This window comes from Rousettus aegyptiacus, unplaced genomic scaffold (genome assembly GCF_014176215.1).
Source record: "Rousettus aegyptiacus isolate mRouAeg1 unplaced genomic scaffold, mRouAeg1.p scaffold_m13_p_5, whole genome shotgun sequence".
In the NCBI taxonomy this organism is placed as follows: domain Eukaryota; kingdom Metazoa; phylum Chordata; class Mammalia; order Chiroptera; family Pteropodidae; genus Rousettus; species Rousettus aegyptiacus.
The window spans coordinates 28182946-28210251 of NW_023416308.1; the positions used below are offsets into that span (position 1 = coordinate 28182946).

Genomic DNA, 27306 nt, shown 5'->3' on the forward strand with positions numbered 1-27306 from the left:
CTGTGCTAGATAGGCCATTGCCCCTAACACATATCTAAAGAGAAAATTAGGAAATTCGCCTAGTTTGTAATCCACATGAGGAGGATACACTATGGACCACACACCTCTGCAACCACAACTGACTGAACTGTAGATAGAAACATGACCAAAAGATAAATTCACAGCCTATCCAAAGGAGCCTGACAAGAAAACCTCTGCCTAAAAAAACAAAATGGCAATAATTTGGCAAACGAACCAAGCAATGGTCCATGAAGGCTTAGAGGATTCGAGAAAACATTCTGAACCAAACCAGTAAACATGTATTTTTGTATAGCAAAATTTCCCCATAGCATAGAAAAGTCCCAAGCACATTCGGGCCACTCGGTATATTTTTGTGAAAGAATAAATACACTTTAATGTAAAAAAGCGTTAACATTTATTCTTTTAAGATTAGAAAAGTATAGTACTATTACTCTATTGTCTGGTAAATGAACATTTTCACCTATGTGTTTCTAAGCTAAAATAAAATTTTTAAATTTCTACTGAAAGCATATAGCTTGAATCACTTTATTCTGTTGCTCTAAATCAAAGATTAAGAAAGTTCTCTCATAGAAGATATTCATTAAGCAACATTCATTACAGAAAATATTCAATTTTCCTAATTTATTCATGCTATAATCATCACTTAATTATGCTTCCAAAATAGAATTTATATCAACTTCACAGAAACACCATTAATTAATAGAAAATTAAAGAGACAACAAAAGGCAATGGAATGTACCTTCATAAAAGCACACACTATTTACATTTAAACCCTCTAGCGATAAAATGACTTCCTATAAGGTTAGACCATTTAATTCATCTTTGAATTATAAGCATAAGGCACAAAGGGTGAGCTCCAAACAGTTTAAGGGAATTAATAGAGTATTTTTATCTCCTCACTCTTCTCTATATTCAGTTTTATAGCTCTTGTTTACGCTGTGGAATTTAACTGATATGTTCATTACCCCTATATACATGGCCTTATCTTCAAAACACAATTAAAATCTACCTATTCCATAAGCTTGTCCCAATAACAGTTCAGTGCTGATATTTTCTATTATTAATCTTCCATAGGACTAACTCTATATACAAGTTGAAGCATTTTATTATATTTTTATTCATATTTTACTGCAAACTGCCTTGCCTAGTTCTCCAAAGTTTTTTTCATTTATCAAGAGGATAACTTATTTATCAACTTACTTGAGCCAGAGCCAATGGAGTAATATAAATACATATTTTATCAATATATGATATCCCAAACTCTCTTACACCACTAAAATTTAGCACTATTCGAGAAAAAGGCTCAAAGAAACCTAGTATTGCTAACTACCGTAGAAAAGCAAATTAACAATTTTACTCTCATTTTTTAAATTTTCCTCTCTAATAAGCAGTCTCTATGAAAACCTATAGTTAACAAAATAAAACTCTTCATTGTAACAGCTCTATTTTTATGAGTAAAAATATTGTACTATTTTGATACACAGTGCTAAATAATCCCCCAGAAACACTGATCCAATTTACAATGGCATCAACTACGTACAAGCGCTTATTTTCTCACAACCTCACATTCTTTATCTTTGTCAAAGAATTACTACTTCATCTTTATTCATAATTAAATAGGCAAAAGTTGAATGAAGTTTCACATTTTTAGTGGGCATCCACATTATTGGGTATAATATACTTTATTTGTAGATTCTATGTTTTAGATTTTTTTCAGAGAAAATATCATTTTTTACATTACAGCTAGTAATATTTGTCTGACATATAAATCTGAAGATATTTAATAGCTTGCCATTAAAATTATAAACCTGTAAGCTCTAGGCCTTACACTTCCTGATTTCAAGATTTACTGTTAAGCAACAGTAATTTAAATCAGTGTGATACCACAGTAAGGATGAGCAAATTAATGAAATATAATAGAAAGCCCAGAAAAAGTCCACACATATACAACAAAACGTGACTTGTGACAAAACTAACAATGCAATTTGAAGGAATAGTGTTGTCAATAAATGAGATTGTTGTAGTTTTTAAAAGTATGCAAAATAGGAATAAACTTGAAACTTCTCTTAAACAATATAAACAAAATTATTCAAAGTGGAAATTCGCTTAATGTTAAGATTAATATGGCTTCTAAAAATAAACACACGAAAATAAATCTAATGTAAGTAAAAATGCCTTAAACAGGAAACAAAAAAAGTACTACTTATAAGATAAAAAATTAATTCAACTACATCAAAATTAAAAACAAAGAAGTCATATCAAGCATATAAAAAAACTCCTTATAATCAAAAGTAACGACCCAATTTTTTTAATGCCAAAAAATTTATCAGGTACTTCATGAAAGAGGACACCAAATGGCCAGCAACTGTAGATGCTTGATGTCATTACTTATTAAGGAAATGCAAAATCAAACCATACTGCGATAATGCTGCATAATCTTCAAAGAACTAATTTTTTTTATTAAAATAACCAATGTTGGCCAAGATGTGGAGCACTGAAACTCTCATATATTGCTGACTGAAGTATAAAATAGTAATAACCATGCTGAAAAACTGGTAACTCCTACTAAATTAAACATACAACTACCCCACAATCCTGCAAACACACTCCCAAATACAGACCTCAAAAGTATTCCATATGTACACAAAGAGGTATTTTACATAGGAGCTTTATTTACAATCACCAGAAAATAAAAACAATGCAAATACACATTAACAAGGGAGAAGCTGAATAAATTATAGTATATTTATGCAATGAAATGATGTGTTTGGGGGGAAAAAAGGTATTTATTAACACATTGAATAACATGAATAAATCTAGCCATTAAATGTCAAAGAGAGAGAATGTGTTAAACTTCAATTAAAAATTAACAGAAAAATATGTCAGTAGAAATTTTTGTGGAACTTAAGTTGGTTATCCATTTGTCTAGAATAGTTATAACTGGGAAAACAATGAGGGAAAAAACGGTATTTCAAAGAATACAAAAAGAAGACTTTTCTAACTTATTTTATAACAGTTGACAGAGACATCAAAATCACCCAAGAGACTTTCAATATTAGCAAGGACAAGGATAAGACAATCAGAAAAGCTGAACAAAATGTATAAACCAAATGTTTTAAGCACTAATTTTCAACCATTCAGAAAAGACATAAAGAGGCTATGTGATCCTTGAGAAAAACAAATTACACATTCAGTTAAGCCACTGATAAAGGGAAAAATCTCAACAGCAGTCTCTGGAAAAAAGAATACATACATATTACATTCACAGGACTTAATATGAAAAAGGCAGTGCACTTGGATCGAGTTCTTTCAATTGCTTTTTAAAACAACTGGCAACACAGAATTCTATATCCACAGAAATTTATTTCCAAAAAAAAAAAAAAAAAAAAAAGTGAGGCTCCCAGTCTCTTCCCCTGTTTACAATAAAAATCTACAGGAAAAAAAAAATGAAACATGCAGCTACCTGAGACTTCTAAAAACATAAAAACATGCAGCTACCTGAGACTTCTAAAAAATTTAAGAGGAGGTGGATTAGAGAGCAAAGTCAAAACTTGAAGAATGACTAATAACACAGTGGCAGTTGGCTTCCTGTTTTATCCCCTCCCTGCCTCCATCCCATTACCTCCTGGAATTAACCAAAGACAAGCTAAATCAGCATATAAGAGACATGGCCAGCAAAACTCTTAGGCCAAGTGGGGTTTTTTTTCTTCTTTTTTCTCTTCCAGCCTGGCCCAAGGACAGACCTGAAAGTTACACACTTCTGCTCTAGCATAGGGACATAAGACCTTGAGTGAAAACTCATTCTTTAAACAGAGAAACAATAAAAGAAGACCCTATGGTATAAAGATTGAAGGGACAGTCTTTGTTATTTTTTCTCTTTCCTCTCTCACTTCTTAGACCTGACAGTAGCCCCATTCAGGAAAAACTGTGTGTAGTACAGAGGCTAAATTCTTATAGAACTCCTTCCTTTCAGCCAGAGAAACTGGGGAAATATCCTTTAATAATAGACAGTGTGTCCAAATTTTCAACAAAGATAAAAGTACAGCAAAGGCTATAAAACTGAACTGATGTTATACCTCTACTTAAAGAAGTCCAGATAGAAACTTCAATCTGAACCCAACCAAGTCAATGCCTGATAAGACAGAAAAGCAGCCAGCATTCTCCAGAGGATTTCAACAGAAGTCAGTCTCACAACAAAATATTCAAAATGTCCAAGACACAACCCAAAATTACTGTATATACCAAAAACTAGTAAAATATGAGCAATTCCTAAATGAAAGAACAATCGAGAAACATCAAATATTAGATGAAACAGATGTTAGACTTATTAAAGACTTTAAAACAGATGTATATTATAAACAGGATGCATTAGATAATGAAACCAGTAGAAAGACAGAAATTTTTTGATGAAAAGTACAACCTATACAAACAAAAATTTAACTAAAAAATATCTGATATAAAAAATATTGGCTTGGCTCAATAGCATAATGGAGAAGACAGAATAACATTAAACCAAAAAAAAAAAAACCATTCAACCTTAAGAAAAGATATTTTAAAACTTTTTAAAGATTCAAAAATATGAATGGATCCATAGATAACCATGAGAAGAAACATACTGGCCCAGGAAAAAAAAAAAAAAACTATTTGAGGAAATAATTCCAGAAAACATAATTTTGTTGAAAGGTATACATTTACAGATTCAAGATGATCAGCAATGAAAAAAAAAATACATAAAATCAAAGCAAACCGCAAACCAAAACATCAAAATAAAGCTCTTGAAACCAAATAAATATAAAAGAACTAAGAAGTATCTTGAGAGCAGCCAGAGAAAAAAGGACATATTACTTTTGGTATAATAAGGTTTTAAATGACTGGATTTCTCATTAGAAATCAAGAAGACCAAAAATAGTGAAACAATAGATAAAAAATTCTGAAGGAACTCTCAACCCAGAAAACTACATCAAGTGAAAATATCCTTCAGAAATAAAGTAAAAATAAGAACATACTCAGTTGAAAGAAAATTAGAAGAATTCATCATCAGTAGATGAGCCCTAAAGGAAATGCTCAAGAAAGTTATTCACATAAAGAAAAATGATGCCAGAGTAAACCTTGGACCTTCTAGTGTGAAGGAAGAACAACAAAAATGACAAGTAACTAGGTAAATGTAACAGATCATCAATCTCCTCGAGTTCTCTGAACTATATGTACCAGTCAAAAGAAATTATTATAAACTTGTTTGATGAATGTAGATGTAATACTTACCATAACTACAATAAAAAGGAGGAAAAATAAAGGTACCTACATTCCACTTGGCAAGGTATGTACATTCTACTTGAAGTGTAAAATAATCTTAAGAACAACATAAAAAGTTAGAAAAAGCAAACCAACAATAAATTAAAAAGATAAAACACCATGACCAGGTAATCCCAGGAATGCAATTTTGGTTTAACAACTGCAAACAGAAGAAAAATGCAAGGCTTGAATAAACACATCACAGAAAATGACCAATAAGCAAATGAAATGGTACTAAACATAAATCATCATTATAGAAACACAAATAAAACCCACAATAAAATTCTATTATATATGCCACAGAATGCAGACACAAAGAGTACATATTGTAAGATTCCACATATAGGGACAATGGTTGACTTTGGTGGGAAAAGTACTGACTGAATGGCACTCAAGGGAGATTTGTGAATCTCAGGAAAAATTCTGTCTTTAAATCTGGATGTGGTCATATGTGGAAAACAAGTGAAAATGTATCAAGCTCTACTATCAGATTTGTGACTTGGACTTCTCTGCATGTTAGTTATAGCATAATAATAGGAAAAATTAAATGTGAAAAAACAGACAAAAGAGTAGAAAATTGTAGGCAAATCTCATTTGTAAAACACAGATGCATAAAAATATACTAAATGAAATAGTGACTCAAATCTATCATGTATTAATTTAAAAAAAAATAGATCATAACCAAATTAAATTTATCCCAGAAATGCAAGAATAGGTTAAAAACAAAAATTTTATTGTAATTAAATCTTAATAATCAAAATTAATTAGGAAAAACAGCTGTTGCAACAGACACAGAATAATTATCTGGTAGGATTCAATATTTATTCATAATAACATCTAGCCAGACTTCTCATTGAGAATAGTAAACTGAAGACACATTTATCTTTACTCTCTCACAAATCTTACCAAGATATTATAGATTTTTGTTTTTTATCATTTTCTTATATTGGCAAAAGCACAAAGTACTATGTATATAAGGTCATTCGTTCCTGGATTATCTCTAGTAACTGTGAAAAAAGAGACAAATGGTCCAAAACATAGTCAGTTGTGCTAAACCCAAATCACCAAACTGAGACTTAATACCTAATCTAATTGCACTTTGTCTCTCCTAGTAATGTAACTTTAACTATTAGTCTAAAATATTTTTATTTAACATAACTAAAGAGTGAATACAACCCAGCTATCCATCAATAAGGGATGGTTGAATAAAACTATTGCACACACACAATGGGGCTATATACTAAACCTTACGAGCTCAAGGGGAGGCCTGCATGGTGGGGCTTACAAACTCAGAGAACAAAAGTAACCATATAGGATGATCTGAACATAAAAAAAATCCTAACTAAAAGAGGGTAGTTGGCGGGTAGTTACATCCTACGTCTGCAGCTTTTTGACAAAAGTCAATCTTTACCTTAAGTGAACCTATCAATTGTCTTTTTGTATCTAAGATAACATATCCTTGGAATGTCAGAGAGTAATCCCTTTTCCAGAATCTTCAGGGCACAACCATCACAGAAGAGCAGGAGACCATGGAATCCTTCACCGTTATCTTGTTCCCTAGATACCATCTCTATTTGCTGTACATGTTAATTATTAACTATCCTGTACTCACCGATGTAAAAGAATGTGTCTTTTCATTTTATTTTTTATCCAATCCCAGAGATTTCCACCCTGCTTTTCTTCCTCCCGTCCCTTTAACTCTCCTTCCATCTCCTCCTTTGAGTCCAATGTATAAAATAAGCTGCAAAGCTGCCACCCTCCAGAGCATTTTCACAATTTGTTGAGACTTTGCTTCTCAGCAATTGTTATCAGTTCGGCTCAAATACACCCATAAAAATTCCCTGCAGGTTTAGACGTTTCTTATGTCAACAAAAGGAATGAGGAAGATTTCAACCTATTGCTATGAAGTAATCTTCTTCATGTATTAAGTGAGGGGCATGGTATATGAACCAGCTGTTCTTTAATTAAAAACAAGATAAATATAAAAATTATGTGTATTTTCTTATACTTAAAAAAAATGAGAGGATAAACCCAAAAAAGATTAAAATGCTTATATCTGGGAGAGCAAAGAGATTGGGACAGAAGCTGGACTTTTCTGAATGCCTTAATTTGTAGTTCATATTCTGGGGTCATGTAAATGTCTTAAATATTTATACAAATAAATTAAATTAAAATGGCAGGGAAAGGTAAATTAGACTCCTGGAGACTATTCCAAGGGGGAGGGAAGCATCCCACAAAACACCAAGCAATTCTTGCACTCCGTCAGGGTGTCCAAGAACTTAACTCAAACTCAATTCTGACACTATCTACCCAGAGATAGCATGATTCTGTTACCTGCGCTTACATGTCTGCGCTATGTGAGTCCAATGCTCAGTCCTTGGATTCCCCATGAAAGATCTGCATGGTGGTCCAACTCTTGGAGAAGACAGTGGGCAAAGACTAGCAAACAGAAGCAACAGTATTAAGCAAAGGAAGCAAGCAAAGTACACCTGGGAGAAAGTCCAAGCAGGCAACTCAATAGAGAATTGAGTGCCCCAAGAAGTGGGCAGGGGTGGGGTGGGGTTTAGAGGGATAGGAGGGGAGGTCAGGGGTTTGTATGGGCAGCAGGGTTTCTTTTGTTCTCCTTCTGTTCTTCCCTCCTCAAATGATGCAGATCCCAGGTTCCTCCCTCTGAGCCCTCCTACTCCTAGCCTAGGAAAAACAGGGATTTGCCTGAAGCTGTTAGATATCTTATTTTCCTGTTTAGTTTCTGCCCATGGGAAAATGAGGGAGTCCCTTGAAGCTATTAAACCAGCCTTGAAGCCTTGTTAACCCCTTATTGTCCTTTTCCCTGCAGCTCATATCTACATATTTACTTACCTTATCGATTCCACAGGTTAAGGAGGGCTCATTTGACTGCCCTCCCCATTTTCCTTCAGGTGCCAGCAGTGAGCCCAGGCTGTCACCTATGCTTCTGACTGACCAGCTACAGATTGGAGGTCCCAATGACCCCTTCCTTGGCAATTTAGTTCAAAAGACAGGCAAAAACCCAGGTTGTTACCTGTACTTCTGACCAAATGGCTATAAATCAGAGGTTCCAAAGACCCCTCACTTTAGGTTCAATTAATTTGCTAGAGCGACTCATAGAACTCAGAAAAACATTTCACTTACTAGATTACTGGTTAATTATAAAAAGTATATAACTCAAGAACAACCAGATGGAAGAGATGCAGGTAGGGCAAGGTATAGGGAAAGGGCTCAGAGCTCCCATGCCCTCTCTAGGCTTACCACTTTCCTTAAATCTCTACATGATCACTAACTGGAAAGTTCTTTGAACTCCTGTCCTTTTGGCTTTTTACGGAAGACTCATTATACAGGCATACCTGATTAAATCACTGGCAATTGATTCATCCTCCAGCCCTTCTCCTCTTCCATGAGGTGAAGTGGGACTGAGAGTTCCAACCTCTAACCACATTGACTCTCCAGACAACTAGCTCCTATCCTTACTTAGATGCTTCCAAATTTCACCTTAATCACAAAACAAAAGACACCTATATTACTCTCAACACTCAGGGAATTCCAAGAGATTTGGAGGCTGTGAGCAAGGAACTGTGGACAAAGACCAAATAAATACATGAGAAATATATGTATTTATTTGGTATTTCTTATAAATCACAATATTGCAAAAGGCAATCCTTTAAAATTCAAAGCCAAATACAACAAATGAATCTAATCGGTTTAAGTTGGAGGCTTAATCACATGGGGAGGAATGACTTCACATGACAGTAACACTAGTAAAAGATCCTAAGTGGGATATATCCTAGAAACTAAAATAAACAAACAACAACAACAAAAAAACCATTTTTTGTAATATCTTCATTATTTTGAAATTAATAAAAGTAGATGATCAATGCAAGTAATTGTTAATGTCATCAAAAACTAAAGTTTTCAGCATAAGAGATATAAAAATATAAATAAAAAATTTTAAGTAGAAACCCTTACTCATTTCCTTTGGGGGTGGGTAGTGGGGTGTATTTAAATAAGATTGCTAGAATGACAAAACAGACAAATGGAGAAGACACTGAAACTTGATTACAGCAAGGCATATAGCTGAGTCTTTTGTGATGGACCTGTGGATAAGATTTTAAAATGAGAATTAAATATTAATACAGTTAGACTACTTTGAAGTTGATTAAATACTCAAGAATGCTGAGTGTCAATTATACTGCAAATTACAACAGGAAGATGACAGGTCACAGAGCTCTTTTATTCCTAAATTTCTCAAAATTTTTATGAAAGACAAAACCATATGACACATTTATCAAATATATACATTGAAGATATCTGAAAGGGTTATTAACACTCTGAATGACAGAATTCAAAGAGATTTTAATAAGCTGCTAAGACAAATGAAAATGACTGTAAAGTTCATGAAAAATAAAAATTAATACCCTGAATTTATATTCATAAGCATGGTGGGAAGCACACTTTGTTTGACGAGAAGTAACAAGATCTAAGGCCTGTAGTTTACCACAAGCTAAATATAAGTCAAAAGTATATCCTCACTGGTAACAACAGGCTAATGCAGCCTGAAAAAATATGGCATTTATAACAAGGAAAATATTTGTTTCTCCATAATCTGAACCCATTAAACCACTTAGGGAACAGTTCATCCATTTTAGGAAAACATAATTTGATATTGAAAACATGCAAAAATAGGAACTGGCAGTGTTTTATCTTGTCTGCTTCACTGCTCTCTAACCCAGAATATCCTACTATTCCTACCTTTAGTATAGATCTTTACAGAATCTTTCGAAAGCCTATTCTCTTGATTCCAAATCCAAGTAAAGCTCTAACGTTGACTGGGTAACTGTGAAGTAAAACAGTAGTATAACATTGTGTTCTGATACAGAACCACAAAGCTGGCAACTTCTACAGTCACCCCACCACAATGCCCACCTATTTCATATTATCTAATAGTGTGTGACTATCCAAAAGACTATAAAGTCCATCCCAAAAGGTCTGAGCAAAGTGCTAAGGGGTATTAAAGATCTTTAACTAAGGAAAAATAAGGCATGGGAAGTTTTTTTAATATATAATCACAGAACTAAAAGAAATCTCGTTCAGCTATTCTACCACACAGAGGAAACTGAGACCAAGAAAAAAGAAGCAACTTGTCACAGTTTGTTTAGTCACAGTACTTAAACTGAATTTTTATCACAAAAACTACTATATCTAATGTAGGCATATGGAAGAAAAAAGTTCAAAGGCTGTTGAATTTTTAAATGCAAAAAACAATGAGAAATAATTTTACTCCTATCAAAATATGAAAAACTAAAAATGTTTAAGATTGAAAAAGTTATGGCACAAAAAACACTAAGCATTACTGCCTAGAACACGAAATAATAAAATATTTTTGACAAGCTGTATGGGGAATCTTCAAACTAGATAAGCAATTCCCTATAAGATAACAGTAAAAAGAAAAGGCAAAGTTCGTCATAAAGATATTCTTCAAAGTGAAAAATATAAAACAAAGTCAAAGTCCTGCTAATTAATAAAACATCAATAATACATTCCATACAATAGAATATTAGTCATTAAATTATTTTTTATTAAGAATTTTCATTTAACACCAATTACAACATACTGCATACATAAATTTCTCCTAGGCAATAGGTTTTATGAAGTATTATATTTTAAAATTTCTGGAATATTGGTCATTTTCATCAACTAATGTTATCACTATGTTAAATATATTATGAAATATAAACAACAAAGAAGTACTATGGTCAGCACTATGGTAAGCAAAACTGTAAAGAGAGCATGTCCCCCATCCCCTACCCCAGCCAAGATTCCTACCTTCTGGCTAGTCAAACACTAACCAAGGTAATGCTGGGAAGAGAGATTTTTCAGATGTATTAAATTTTCAGGTCAGTTGATCTTAAAATAGAAAAATTACCTGAATGGTCCTACTTCAAGAGTCTCCCAAGACTACTGCTGAAGCAACCATCACAGGATGTGCTGCTCATGAGAAGGCAAACCCTAGAAGATGTAAATTCCACAGGTGGGATAGGTAATGGTGGAAGGTACATATAGCTGACTCAGTGCAATAGCCATCTCTCTTTTCTCCATTGCCGCTGTGTATTTCAATGCACATGCTACAATCTAGTCCATATCTCACCTGCAAATCTCAAGACCCTCACTCTTTTCTAAGTGAAACTCAATTCCTTTCCCTCTCCACAGCAATTTTGTTTATTCACCCTTCATAGGTGACCCTACTCTATGTCCACCATTTAGTCTCTTCCAGAGATTTCCTCCTTCCAGTAAAACGGCAAAGTCTTTTACCTATGACACTTCCCATAATGTATAATAAGGCGGAATGCTAATGTTAAATGGGGGGAGGGAAATAAAATTGTATATGGTTTATAATTATAAATCACATTCCTAGACATGAAGGAAAAGGGGAACATATCAACAAAGCAGTACTCTTTGAAACTAGGTTTGGAGGAATTTATATAAGAAAATCATGTTTATATGATGTTAAATTTAAAACTCTGCATTGTAAGAGATCACAAAGGAAATATACCAAAATAATCTCACCATTGTGGGAAATGAAAATACAGGTAGCAGTCTTTTTTCCCCCCACTTTCTGTATTTTCTATATAAGTTTTGTTTCTATAAAGGAGGAAGGCTTTGAAGAGAGAGAGAGAAAGCGTACACACTAGCTAGCTTCTTCCACCTCTGCACGTTACCTACCTTACAACAACCATTTGCAAATGTATAAATAAATGAGATTAGACATTCTATATAACTCCAATAGGCAAAACTGGGTATTTATATTTATAGTCAATTTAGAAAAGAACAAGAATTTTTTTTAAAAAATGCATTTATGAAGGTATGTACCCATGTTATGGCAATAAAATGATTTTTTTTGTTAATCAATGAGCCAAATTAATTGATATCTGGTGGGAGTTAGAATCACAGTGGAGATGTCAATCAAAGCAGAAAGGAGAAGGAAAAATAATGTGTCTTCTCCCCTATTCCTCCCTCCAATCTTCTACCAATGTCTCTCATTAGTCAAATCTAGGCAGAAGCCCATGGGCAAGGGAGCCTAGGAAATGTAACTTGCAGGGATCTGCCTCCTGCAATAGAGAACAAAGCATAAGGACAAGATATCCCAATCCCAGATCCATGGCAGTCATTACTAACCAATGAAGATATAATAGTATATATGTATTAAAGTACCAATCATTTAAAATATAGATTACTTTGTATAAAGTGCCCTCATATTTGAAAAGACATAGTAGCTAAAATATCATCCATAAATACGTACATATACATATATATGATCAACTGAATAAATAAGATTGTAATCTAAATTTGTACTGTGAATAAAGATAAACAGCAAAATGAGTAGTTAATACTTATGAATAATAAAAGTAAATCTGAAATTGTTAGAGAAAATCAACAATAACATCACCAGATAAACATTCACAAAGAACATGAAAATGCAACCAAAGTAAGAATATACTATTAAAGTGGCCCAGGAATGTTCTTTTCTTCAAGGAACAAAAAACCCAAATACAACATGCATGGGGAAAGAAAGTCTGGATCAAAATCTTCTTTATGTATGAGTCTAGCAAAAAGCATCTGAAAATAAGTCAGAAAAAAAATGGTAACTTTCTGCCACTTTTCACTGTTTTCTCTTTAACAGACTCAAATCTTATTATATTCCCTTTATTACTTGTACTCAGAATCTGAGGGAGAACACAAGAGCTTTAGACTAATGTTATAAATAATATTTCTTAATGATAAAAAATATCATTTCTGCTAATAGTAGTAAAGGGAAAATCTTTAGCCTCTTAAAGAAAACTTGTAGGAGCTATCTCTGGGGAAGTAGGACTGTAAACATACACATATGTATATGCACGTACATATACACAATCAATAGAAAAGGCAACATGTACAAAATTTGTTCTGTCAAGAAAGGCAAACAGGACTGGAAGTTTCTAAACTCAACCACAGCTTAACCATAGAAAATAAATGCAACAAAACTCTTCAATGAAACATGTTTACAGAATTTTAATTGGTCTAGGTATTATTCCCTTTCTTACACAGAAACAAGAGGTAACGGAGTAAAATCTAATAATCGTCATCCCAATACCACAGAAAAGCTTAATTTATTAAATCTATAGTATATTATATTATCACTAAAATGATTCTTAAAGCATAAGTATATCACATAGAAATCTAATAAACTGAGTCATCTATGTAAATATTTTCAAAAGAAGTTTGAAAGAACCCTTGATGTTAAAATAAAATACCCTGGATGTTAAAAACAGATTACATAACAATTTTCTTCACTTATTTCCTCCAATATGTTATCTAGAATTCCCACTGTGTAAGTGCTAAAAAACAGAAATAGGAATTAAAGAAGGAGCAGGTAGATTTAAATATGTGGATAATTCACAAACCACACAAGAAGCCATTAAATCCCAGGATTAAATTATATATTTATTTCTATTTAATTCTCTATTTTGACTGGGAATAATGAATGGAAACACTAAAGCAAAAACAAACAAACAAACAAAAACAAAAACAAAAACATGATTTCTGAAACTGATTATCAGACTAGTTCTTTTGCAGCAAAGGAATTGCCTTTATAGTTCTCTTCTATTAGAAAATATCTCCTCAGAGAGAACCAGTAATAGCAGGGACACAATTATTCAGGAGCAATGTTTAAAACAATTTAGGAAAAATTATTAGCAAGTGCCATTAAAATAATAATCACAAACTCTCTGTTAGGCAACAGATGGTTAATCAATTTAAAAATTAATACACTGACATATTACAAAAATTACATAATTTATATATTAGCAAAACTTCTAAATATTCTAAAATTTAGTTTTCTATAATGGAGATTCATCTTTTTCTTCACCTCACTCCAATCTGCCTCAATCATTAAAGATTTACTCTGCTGAAAATACAAAGTTCGAAAACTGTATATACTTTTACCAGACACTTTATTAAAAAGTTCCTAGGAAAATTTTAAACTACTGTTCTATTAACTTTATAGGCACTTTGTTCAGGTAAATTATTGCTAGTTTCCAGGGCAGCTAGAAAATTATGCGTTTCTACATTTGAATTTTGTACACCAGATCTAGTAATAAAAATGCATATAATAATATTTAAACAAATTTAAAACATAAATTATAAATTCTTTCTGGAATAATACAGGATATGAACAGACGAAGGGTAAAAGGGAAGAAAGAACCACGAATGATAGTGACAACTAGAAATTTTCTATTAAAGGTAGAAAAGGCACAATTCTAAACTATTGATGATACTCTGGCTGAATTCTATAAGAATAATTATTCTTCTAACAGTACAAGTGTTATGTACTTTTCTCCTTCAATATTTCATGTTTAAATTTTTCTGAAAAGGCATATAACAAATTCTATCAGTAAAAGTAACATCCAGATTGCTTAAAGCCTTATTAAATAGCACAGTATTTGGAATGCAGCTTTCAGTTTAATAATTAACAATAAAATGCTGGCTTTAAGATCAGTTCACCGGTTTAAAAGATTTCAGGCTTAACTTCATAAAACTGCCCATTTTAAACACTTTTTAACCTATAAAATTAACAATTTCATGCAATTCAACCTAATATAAATCCCGAAACTCCTAATAGTAGATTAATTATCTTCAATAATTAACACTTGATTCATGCCAGAAAATTCCCACAATCTTCAGCCAGAACAGGATACACCATGGAATGGAGTGGCTTGGGTTGTTTACTGAACTCTGAATATCCTGGCAGAAATTCAAAACTTGGGCTTTGCATATTAATTAATGGTTGCATTTGTGACTGTTCACAAAGCAACACTAAATAAAACACTCAGCTTTTAAAGACTGTGAAATGATAAACAACATCGGTTTCTCCGAATTATAAGTAAAATAAATCCATCAGTAAAAACAAACATTTAAACATCACACAGTAATAAAGAGCTAAAGAGATATTCATTGAAGGAGCTTTTGCAAAGACTATTTTTTTCTTTTATTAAATCATAAATGTTTTTTATTGCTGATGAGTAAAAGGAACCAGTCTAGGTACCATAGAGAGTAGATATCTATCAATCCAAGGAGCAATAAACAAAATATTCACCTCCTCCAAAATGACATCTTCTTCAAGATCAGTCAGGAAGAAATAACCCTCCTAACTATCAATCCTCATTCCTCTTTAGAAAGTAAGCAACAGAGGGGGGAAATGGTCCAAATACAAAAGGTACTTTTGAAAGTCTAAGAAAAATGTAATTGTCTAATTTTTGTTCTAAAAGAGAAAAGAGGGAAAAGGAAAGAGAAGAGGAAACAAAAGAACAGAAAATAAAACGGTTCATATTAAAGTCCAACAAATCAAATCAGATAAAGAAAAAAGAAAATTTAGGGCATTCTTAAGGGAAAACCAGTAGTTCAATTTGTCCAGAGAATGACAATTTTATTCACTCAAATAATATTTAATGAAGATTTACTATGCTGAGCACAGGCGACAAAACAGTAAATAAAACTGACAAAGTCCCTGTACTCAAGGAACTTACAATCTAATGGAAAAATAAATATTTATGCAAATATTTAGTATTTCTAAGTATTTAGAGAAAATTAAAGCAGAGTCAGAAAGAGAGTGGAGGGTAGAGTTATTTCATCGAAGATGGTGAAAAAAGGCAACACTTAATTGTAGCGTTTAAAGAGAAAATTGAAGGAAGAGAGAAACCTTTGCAGATCATACTAAGAAGTACTTCTAGAAGAAAAAAAAAAAACAGAAACAGAAACACAAAGGCCTAGAGTGGGAGATTCCACCGCATAACCAAAAATAAACAGTAAAGAGGCCAATGTGACTGGAGCAAAATGATCAAATGAGTAAGAACTTTGGCTTTAAGGGAAATGAATTAAAACCTCCTTTTCATTTACAATAAATGAAAGGGTTTAAACCTGGATGGCCGGAATAAAGTCGGTGTTATTAATATAAACTGTAAAGTTAAAATGAAGAAACTCATTTCAGAAAGCAGGAAAGATGAGATTTAGCAAAAACCTGTGAATTCTTAGAGAGTTAGAGATATGAACATGGAAGTCATCTGTTTAAAGATGACAGTTAAATCTGCAAGAACAGAAAAGAACTGAGAAGAAACAAGTATAAAGAGACAAAGTCCAGATCCCTGTCCAGAAGTCCAGAATGCCTACACTCAATAGGTAAGAAGACTACAGAGGAAAAGAGGCCACCCTCCAGTACTGAGCGCCTGTGACTCTGTGGAAAGGGTGGGGAGGGGGAGGGGGATGGGGGTTGGGGGAGGAAGTGGGGAGAGAGCAAGTTGTTTGTTTATGAGAGAAGAGGTAAAGAAGAAAGAGAGGAATGGAGGAAGGGGGTTAGCATGTGCATGGACATACATGAGGGTTGACAACAATGAGCATTAACTATTTACCTTCCTTTTTAAATATTTTGATATTTTGGAAGTTCAAACTTTATAACTTGTTTTAATATTCATGACTCTGGTTGTTAACATATGTGAGCATTTTCTGCCAGGAATACTGATTTTATTTTATTAATGATGATTTTATTTGTTAAAACATGACCTACTTTAGCCCTGAGTCTTGAACACAATAATTTTAAAGGGAGAAAATATAACAAGTGAGAAACTGTTCCTGACAACGACAACAAAAACTTCAGAAATTAAAAAGACATATTCTGAGAATACTGAAATGATCAATAATAAAATAAAATGAATGGAGAAACACTAGAAGTATGATCAAGGCGGTTTTAGTTAAAATATTGAAAACTGATGAAATTTTTCTCTCTCTCACTTTCTTTTCAGGTTTTTTGCCTTATAATTTTAAGATCCTAATATTTACTTACCAAATAGTTTCATTGTTAAATCACTATAAATAAATGTTACTCTTAATTTTAAAAACTCTATAGCTTTTGATTAGATTTCTTAAAATTCTTAAGTTATTCTACTAAAAATTTATGAATAGTAATAAATCATGAACTATAAGGGTTTTACAGTTTGTTGTTAATTTTATTTTTTTATTGTTTTTTTATTAACCATTTCCTTATTGATAGTTATTTAGAGTCGCCATGTTTCACTGAACACAAAGATGAAATAATGTTGTTGATTTTAAAATGACCATTTAGAACAGCCTAATAACTAAAAAAGGAGATAAATCAGCAATCAAAAACCTCCCAACAAACAAAATTCCAGGACCAGATGGCTTCCCTGATGAACTCTACCAAACATTTCAAGACAAGTTAATACCAATCCTTCTTGAACTCTTCTGGAAAATAGAAGACAGAACACTTCCAAACTCATTGTGCGAAGCCAGCATTACCTTGATACCAAAACCAGACAAGGGAGCCACAAGAAAATTATAAGCCAATATGCCCAATGAATATAGATGAAAAAAATCTTCAACAAAATATCAGGAAGCTAAATTCAACAGTATATTAAAGGAATTATACACCATGATCGAGTAGGATTTATTGCGGGATGCTAGGATGGTTCAACATCTACAGTTCAATCAGTGTGATACACCACATTAACAAAATGAAGAATAAAAATCGGATGATCATCTCAATAGATGCCAAAAAAAATCTGACAAAACTCAACATACATTTACAAAAAAATTCTCAATAAAGTGGGTATGGAGGGAAGGTACTTAAAATATACTAAAGGCCATACAAGATAAGACAACAGGTAACATCATACTCAACAGTGAAAGCTGAAAGCTTTTCCTCGAAAACAAGGAAAGACAAAGATGCTCACTCTCTCACCACATCTATTCAACATGGTACTGGAAGTCCCAGCCAGAGCAATTAGGCAAGAAAAAGAAATAAAAGATATCCAAATTGAAAAGGAATAAAACTGTCACTATTCGCAGATGACATAAAGAATCCTCTAAAAACTAAATCAAAACTCTTATAACTAAGAAATGAATTCAAAGTTGTAGGATACAAGATCATTTATACAAAATTCCGTTGTTTCTCTACACTAACAACAAACTATCAGAAGGAAAAATTAAGAAGAAAATCCCATTCACAGTTACATCAAAAAGAATAAAATACCTAGGAATAAATTTAATCTAGGAGGTGAGAGACCTGAACATTGAAAACTGGAAATCATTGATGAAAAAAACTGAGGACAACACAAATGGAAAGACAGTCCGTATCCATGGACTGGAATAATTAATATTGTTAAAATGCCCAACCCAAAGCAATATACAGATTCAATGCAATACCTATCAAAATTCCAAAGGCACTTTTCACAGAAATAGAAAAATCCTAAAATTTGTATGCAGTAACAATAAAAACACCAAAAAGCCAAAGCAACCCTGAGGAAAAAATAAAAAGCTGGAGGTATCATGCTTACCTATTTCAAACTATTTTACAAAGCTACAGTAGTCAAAACAATATGGTACTAGCATAAAAAAGACACATAGATCAATGGAACAGAATACAGAGCCCAGAAAATAAATTTATAAATAAATGGTCATTAATTTATAACAAATGAGCCAAGAATATACAGTGGAGGAAAAGATAGTCATGTCAATAAATGATGTTGGGAAAACTGGACAGCCATTTGAAAAGGAATGAAACTGGACCACTATCTTAATCTATATGCAAAAATTAACTTAAAATGTATTAAAGACTTGAACATAAGTCTTGAAGCTATAAATCTTCTGGAAGAAAAGGTAAGCATTAAGTCCTTGGAATTGGTCCTGCTGATGATTTTTTGGCTTTGACACCAAGGCAAAGGCAACAAAAACAAAAATACATAGGTGAAAGGGACTACATAAAACAAAAATGCTTCCGCGCAACAACTGAAATCATCAACAAAATGAAAAGGCAACCTATGAGATGAGAGAAAATATCTGCAAATTAGATATCTGATAAGAGGTTATTATTATTCAAAATATAAAAGGAACTCATACAACTCAAAGCAAAAAGGCGATCTGATTAAAATGTGAGTAAAGATTCTGAAAATAAATTTTTTAAAGAAAACATACAGATGGCTCACAGGAACATAAAAAAGTGTATCAACATCATTACTCATTAGAGAAATGCAATTAAAAACCATAATAAGATATCACCTTACATCTGTTAGAATGGTAATTATAAAAAAAAAAAAAACAAAAAGAAAACCAAAAAAACAAAAAACAAGTGTTGGCACCAATATGGAGAAAAGGAAACCTCCGTGAATTGTTGGCAGGAATGTAAATGGGCACAGCCAGCATGGAAAACAGTATAATGGTTGCTAAAAAAATTAAAAATGGAAGTGCCATATGATACAACAATTCAACTTTTAGGTATTTATCTAAAGAAAACAAAAATACTAACTTGAAAATATATCTGCACCTCTATGTTCATTGCAGCACTATTTACAACAGCCAAAACACAGAAGCAATCTAAGTGTTCATCAAAAGGTGAATGAATAAAGAAAATGTGATACATGCACACACATGAACACAAACACACAGATATAAAAAAGGTAATCTTGCAATCTTCAAACAACATGAATGAAACTTTAAGCATTAAAACAAGAGAAACAAATCGGAGTAAAAAAATACTGTATGATCTTACTTATATAGGGAATATAAAAAATGAAAATAAAATGGAATAAACTCATAAATACAGAGAACAGATTGGTGGTTGCCAAAAGGAGTTGGGGGTAGGCAAAGTAAGTGAAAAAGGTCAAAATATATAAGCTTCCATTTATAAAATAATAAGTCCTGTTGATGTAATGTATAACATTGTTACTATAGTTAATAATACTGTATTATACGTTAGAAAGTTGCTAAGAAGCTAAATCTTAAAAAAGTTTTCATTACAAGAAAAAATATGTAACTATGTGTGATTATGAATATTATCTAGATTACGGTGATCATTTCACAATATACATGTATGTGGAATCATGTTATACACATGAAACGAGTTCTAGATCAATTATATCTCAATTAAAAAGACAACAATTTAAAAAATTTTAACAATTCAAAAATTTCTGACCCTCTTTTAAGTATGTATTTTAAAAACTAACATTATGGCTATGGAACACAAATCAATAAGAGTTCAACATTTAAGCACTTTTATTTCTAAAGCGACTCAAAAATTAAATGGAACTATTTGAAGAAATATTTTATAAGGTCTTGGGTTAAGACGATGAAGTAGGTTTGACACTGTGCTCACCTCCTCTCATGACCACATCAAAATTACAACTAAACTACACAACAACCATCATTGAGAATCACCTGCAGTCCAGCTAAACATAAGTCTTATAACTAAGGACATATAGAAGAAGCCACATCAAGACTGGTAGGAGGACTGGAGATGCAGAACAAGCTGGTCCCACACCCATGTGTGAGGGTTTAAAAATGAGAAGGATGTCTCAGCTGAGGAGGTTCTCCCTAAAGAGCAAGGGGTCCCCACGATGGCTACACAGCTCAGGGTTCCAGGCCCAAGGAGAGAAGTCCCCATAACTTCTGCCTGTAAAAACCAGAAGAGAGTGTGGCTCAGTGATACATAGGATGGCTAGAGTCCCAGATGGTCTCCTAAAAGGTCTGGGAATGGACTTCCTCACCAATGAACTCACTTGCTCTGAGCTCCAGGGCTGGGACACAGGGAAATACAGAAAGGAAATGAGTTGTCTAGCTTCAGGATAAGACCTGGAAGGGCAGCTTTCTTCCAGACAGAAGTGCTGGCAGAAGTGTTGTTCTTTTGTTCAGCCCTCCTACCACGAACCTGCACAAGGAGGTAGACACCATATCTGAGTCTCCATCAATTTAGCTAATACCTTTTGCCCTGCCCCAGTGATTCCCAGAAACCCATCCCACATAACTTACTGCCCACCCAAGCTGCTTCCAGCAGCTTTTCCATACAAATGACCTGTCTTGGCTTATGCTGTAGACTTTCCTAAAATCTCTCAGAGGTTCACAAACCCCAATGAAGCAGCATCTGACCTCAGCGTGCAACGTACCTAATGTTAAGCAACCCCAAGCCCAGCACTAATGGCAGCTGACCTCGGTTCTCAGCTTAGCCTCTCCCAGTCACCTCTAAGCCCAGCACAAGTGGCAACCACATGCAGATTACTTTACAGCTCATACCAAGTGGCCCCAGGTAGGGCACAGGCAGTAGCTAACCTTGGCCTGCAACAGAGCCCTCCCAAGAGGCCCCAGAACCAACACACCTAGTGGCTAGCTTCAGAACACCCAACCACCAGAGAACCACCCAACCACCTTCACAACAGCACACTCAAAGGGCAGACTCAGCAAGCACCAGATCCCTGACAAATCAAATCCTGCTCTATACAGTCAGCACCTGTACAACAGCTCCTCTACTGCGGTCATGGCCAGTCCTCACAACCAATCAGCCAGAGGGTCAATTTCCACTACTGACATGCCAACAGCAATCAACGCTCAACGACACTAGGAAGGTACACACAAACCACATAAGAGACACACCTGGAATACCAGCTCAGGTTACCAGGGAGACTGTGCCACTGGGTCTCACAGGATACCTACTACATAAGACTACTCTACCAAGGGTTCTATCTAGTAGTCCTACCTAGTACATAGAAAACACACACACACACACAGGCAGTCAGTCAGTCATAATGAGGAGACAAAGAAACATGTCCCACATAAAAAAATAACAGAACTAAGCTCCAGAAAAACAACTAAACAAAATGGAGTCAAGTAATCTACCAGATGCAGAATGCAAAACACTGGTTAGAAGCTGCTCAGTGATCTCAATGAGAACTTCAACAAAGAGATAGAAAAACATAAAAATGGAAATAAGAAACATAAAAAAGAACCAATCAGAAATGAAGAATACAGTAACTTAAATGAATAATACAGAGAACATTTCTGATGGTTGCCAAATGGGAAGAAGATTCGGGGTATGGGTGGAAAAAAGGAAAGGATTAAGAAGTATAATTTGGTAGTTACAAAACAGTTGTGGGATGTAAAGTATAGCATAGGGAATATAGTTAATAATACTGTAATAACTATGTATTGTATCCAATGGGTACTAGATTTATCAGACTGATCACTTCATAAGTTATATAAATGTCAAATCACTATGTTGTACACCTGAAATTAATACTGTATGTCAACTGTAATTGAAAAATTAAAAAATATTTAACAAAAAAGAAATATTTTATATGTTTTTTTTCTCAGTAATAAACTTCATTCTCAAAGAAGTATTTACTTTGATTATTACTGGAAGAGAAAAAGATCCCAAACTTTCTTTACTGTTATATCCTCATTAAAATCAATGTGATTTTCTAGAGAAAGTGTAGTAAAATAGTATTTCTAATCTTATTTATATCCTTTTCATCATTCACTGTACACTTTTTGCAACTCAGCAATATACTATTTATCAAGCATGATTTTTTAAATAGAAGAATTATAGCACCTGTCCTCAAAAAGGTTACAAATGAAGAAATTAGAATACCAATATAATTATATAATAAGATGCTAAAACATATGATATAAATGGCAATTTTCACAGACAAATCAATGTGGACTCCAGAAAGAATTCAGTAACTTTCTATGCATACAGCATATAGAACTTTAATACAAACCATCACATGACAATAAATATCACCTTTCTCCTCATTTGATAAATTCAATGTAGATTTTTTGAAGGTTATAAAAATTGTAGGAAAGAATTATGGAAGATTTAAAAATAGACAAAATAGATTACTGAATAGCCTTTCAATGGAATACTGGCAGGGATTACTTGATTCGACAGTGATGCGGAGCTTGCTTGTCTTTGCCTAGGCTATGTTACACCTTTGTGGAGTAAAAGTTAAAGTGTGGAAAACTGATAGTACAAATAATTGCTGTCCATAGAAATGCAAATTATGTTTAGTGGAATTGATCAGTTTTGCCAGTTGTGTATCCATTTGCATCAATATTAGCATGTTTGGTCTATAACAGTAAGGTGCTTTGAATTTTCCTTTGAACCTGTTCTAACACTTGACTGATTCCTTCATTAATGAGTTAAATATCTTTGGTTTGTGTTCATTTTATATTTGAATGAGAGTCATGATTATATCTTTTTAAAACTTTATCCTTCAATAAATGAATACAAGATGATCTCTATCTCTCCTCAAAGAGTTCACAATATAGTAAGGGAGATAACAATGAATTAAGTATTACAATAGAGATATAAACAACATACTACGAGAAGTAAGATAAAACCTTCTTCTATGTGGAAAGTTTAAGAAAAGTCTTACATCTTAAGTTACAATTATATTGTAAGGCAGGGGTCATGAAACTAGGGCCAACCCAGCCATTACCTATTTTTGTTCAATCTATGAACTAAATTTCATTTTTACATTTTTAAATATTTGGGGGGAAATTAAAAGGATGATTATTCATGTGAAAATTACATGAAATTCAAATATCAGTGTCCACAAATGTTTTATTGGAACCCAACGACCATTCTGTAACCCTATTACTTTACATTATTTTTCTACAACAGCACATACCACCACTTGACATATTATGTATTTAATTGATTGCTTTTCCTCCTACTTCATTAAAATATAAGCTCCACAAATGCAGGAAATTTGTTTTTTTTATTCATGGTTCTGCCCACAAAGTCAAAAACAGTGCCTGGAATAGATTACTTGCTCAATGGATACTTCTTCAACAAATGAACAAGGCAACAACGACGAAAATTTTTTGTAAGTAATGCTTCCTCAGTTCCTTTCCCTTATACAAGAAAGATATACATATATGCATATGCATAAAACTGACTTACCATTGCACTAAGTGTTTCTTCCCAATCAGGCCGCTCTCGAGGGTGAACGTTTCTGTGTAGTTCTGGAACAAAATCATCCTCTTCAGAATGTACCGAGGACTTCATCTTCCTAGAGATCAAAAACATGAAAGACTATAATAAGAATTCCTATTTCTATAAAAACTTGCCAATGACCACAATTCAAACGGAAAATTATGTGAGATTTAAAGTTTAGTTCATAGGCTTTTAGTGGCTAATATTGTTCCTCCATTTCTACTCTAGTTTTCAGAGAGCTTTCCTGATATACCAAATACCTGCTTTTATTCCAGAAGATAAAAAATAAGGTTTATAACTAAACCTTTATGGTCTGTGGTAATTATTACATAAGGACTGATTTTATCTGTTCAACACAGTTGGAACACTGAAAAGAATGCAACAGCCATAAATATTTAAATAACTGTACTAAGCATTAGTAAAATTCCAGGATGAAAGAAGAGATATGGTACTTCTGTTTCCAATTTATGGAGCAAAGTGTATTAAACGAGCAGTCTCAAGTTGAACAACTATAAATACTAGACAGTACACATAAAACTATTTGTCTAAAGACACAGGAAAGCAATCAGTACAGGCACGATTCCTGGGGCTACACGAAAACCCATGAAGCAAATTCTACATTTAATCATTCTTTTTTATATAATAAATTTTCTAAATCGATGATGGAAAATATTACTAAAATATTAAACATAATATTGTAGTCTAACTTGGCATAGGAAGTAGAAGTTGGACACTGGGGTTACCAAACCAGGTGAGGATTCAGGGTAAAAAAAATGTCACCCCTCAAAAAAGATCTGTAGAGAAAGAGCCCAAAAATGTACATGCAAATTCCCCTCCGACTGTTAAGTAATTCCTCAGCTTGAAAGTATGTAGGACAAGATGCCAAGAAAACTATCAAAAAACAGCTGATGGGCAATTAAAGAGCCAAGCAGATATTTCACAGCCTAGCCATGCTGAGAGGGAGGCTGGCAAGCAAGCATTGCCAAGATGAGGATAGCTAGGAAAAGCAAACAAACAAACAAACAAACAAACAAATGCAAAAAGATCTGGCTCTCAACTGAGACTCCAGAAAAGCCTTTAACAGTCAAAACAGCAATAGACATGTTCAAACAAAACCTAAAACCAAGCATCAATATGATCAAAACTACCAAGAGAAAAATTAACTCTTTTCAGAGGAAAATAACATTCTACAGAACCCTTGCAAATTTTTCATCCATCTTGTCTGGTATCCAATAAATATTACAGGGCATGCTTAAAAACATACACACAAGCAAAAGAATAAAAACTGAGGAAAAATGTAGTTAAAAGAGACTCACATTTGATTCAGATTTTAGAATGATCAAAAAAGGACTTTTAAATGGCTATGACAGATTTCTGGCTTCTGGTAATGATGCAGAAAGCTATAAAAAGCATCACTCACAGCTTAACAATAAGACAGATAATCTATGAAATCATAACTTTTCTTGAATACATTAAGAAAACTGAGATCTCTGGACAACTAAATACTAGCTTAAACTCTAAAGAAAGGCATATCCAAAATGATTTGAATCACAAGCAATCACCTGCATAGGGCAAAGGAGATAGAAGAGAGATACACAAGCCAGTAAAAAGAACAAAGTTAAATTTTTATAAAGTTACTAAAAACATTTATAATGAATACATTTAGAAAAAAATGTTCACATAAAAAAGGTGAAAAAGAATTTCAATAGAAAACTGGAATCTATGAAAAACAATCAAATGTTTGTTCATCCTAAAAATGAAAAACAAAATATCTGAAATTAAGAACTCAATAGCTGGGTTTAACAGAACAATGGGCATGGCTAGAGAATTAGTGAACGAGAAAATAGTGCAGTAAAAAAGATCTACATTGAAGAACTTAAGAGAAAAAAGGAACAAAAATACACAAACAGCATAAACCACAAAGACTTGGTAAAAGGTCTCAAATACGTCTACACTAGCAATTCAGAGATAGATTATATAAAAGAAAGGGACAAAAACAATATTTGAAAAATAATAGCTGGAGAGTTTTCAAAACTGATGAAAGTCATTGAACTACAGATTAAAGAAGTCCTCGAGCAGGATTTAAAAAATAACAGTAATAAAACCTACTTATATTATACTCAAACTGCAATTTTAAAAAATATTAAGAGAAATTCTTAAAAAAGCCAAAGAATAAAAGACAAGTTGACTTCAAAGGAGCAATAGTAACAATGTGAGAGGACACCTCGATAAAAATGAGAAAATGGAGTGAATTTTCAGCATGACTAAAAGAAAACATACTGCCAACCTAGAATCCTCTACCTCACAAACCTGTTCATTAAAAAGCAAGTAAAAAATAAGTTATTTTCAAACAAACACTGAAGGAATTTGCCACCAGACCTGCCCGCTCCTCCCAAAAAAAGCATTCTTGAAACTACAGAAATGGACGAGTACAAAAAAGGACAAAAAGTGGGGAAACATAAGTAAAAATTAATGTAAAAAAATAATGTAAGTACACTAATGCACTGCCCTATGAGGTTTATAATAAACATTAAAAAAACCACAAAGGACAGAAAAAGCACATGCCAACAGTTTAGGAGTCCTCTAGTGCCGAGGAAGTGAAATAAGTCCAATTTTAAAGAATGTAGTATATCAAAGACTTATGTTGCAATTCCTACGGTAACTACTAAAAGAACAATAAATAAATATATAACTTAAAAAGCTGATAGAGAAATTTTTGAAAAATAAAACACACTTGATTAATCCAAAAGAATGTAGGAAAGTAAGAATAAAGGCACAAATAACAAATGAGGCAAATAAAAAAACCAAGATAATATACTTCATTCTAAGTATATTACTATAATTTTTTAAATGGTTGAATTAGTAGGCAAGCATGTGGAAAAACTAGAACCCTCATTCACTGCTGGTAGAAATATAAATGTTGCAGCCACTTAAGAAAACAGTTTGGCAGTTTCCCAAAATTTTAAACAAACATCATATGATCCAGCATTTCCACTCCTAGGCATTAAACTGAGAGAAATAAAAATACATATCCACCAAGAACTTGTACATGGATAATCATACCAATATTATTCATAATGGCCAAAAGTGAAAACAACCAAAATGTTCATCAACCAAAAAATGAATAAACAAAATTACCAGATCCCTACAATATTATCCAGCCATTTAAA

At 33.1% G+C, this 27306-nt stretch overlaps 1 protein-coding gene across 8 annotated transcripts in view; it reads right to left on the reverse strand.

Moving 5' to 3' along the window:
• ARHGAP32 (Rho GTPase activating protein 32) overlaps positions 1-27306 on the reverse strand; it is a 272991-nt gene that overhangs the window by 140673 nt on the left and 105012 nt on the right. For 3 of the 8 annotated variants that reach the window (XM_036221401.1, XM_036221400.1, XM_036221393.1), the window contains exon 2: positions 24104-24212. In XM_036221401.1, coding sequence (XP_036077294.1) covers positions 24104-24212 — 109 coding nt within the window. Of the gene's footprint in view, positions 1-7647; positions 8421-11251; positions 11335-24103; positions 25741-27306 lie in introns of those variants that run through there. The other 5 variants (XM_036221398.1, XM_036221397.1, XM_036221392.1 and 2 more) reach the window with 4 other exon arrangements.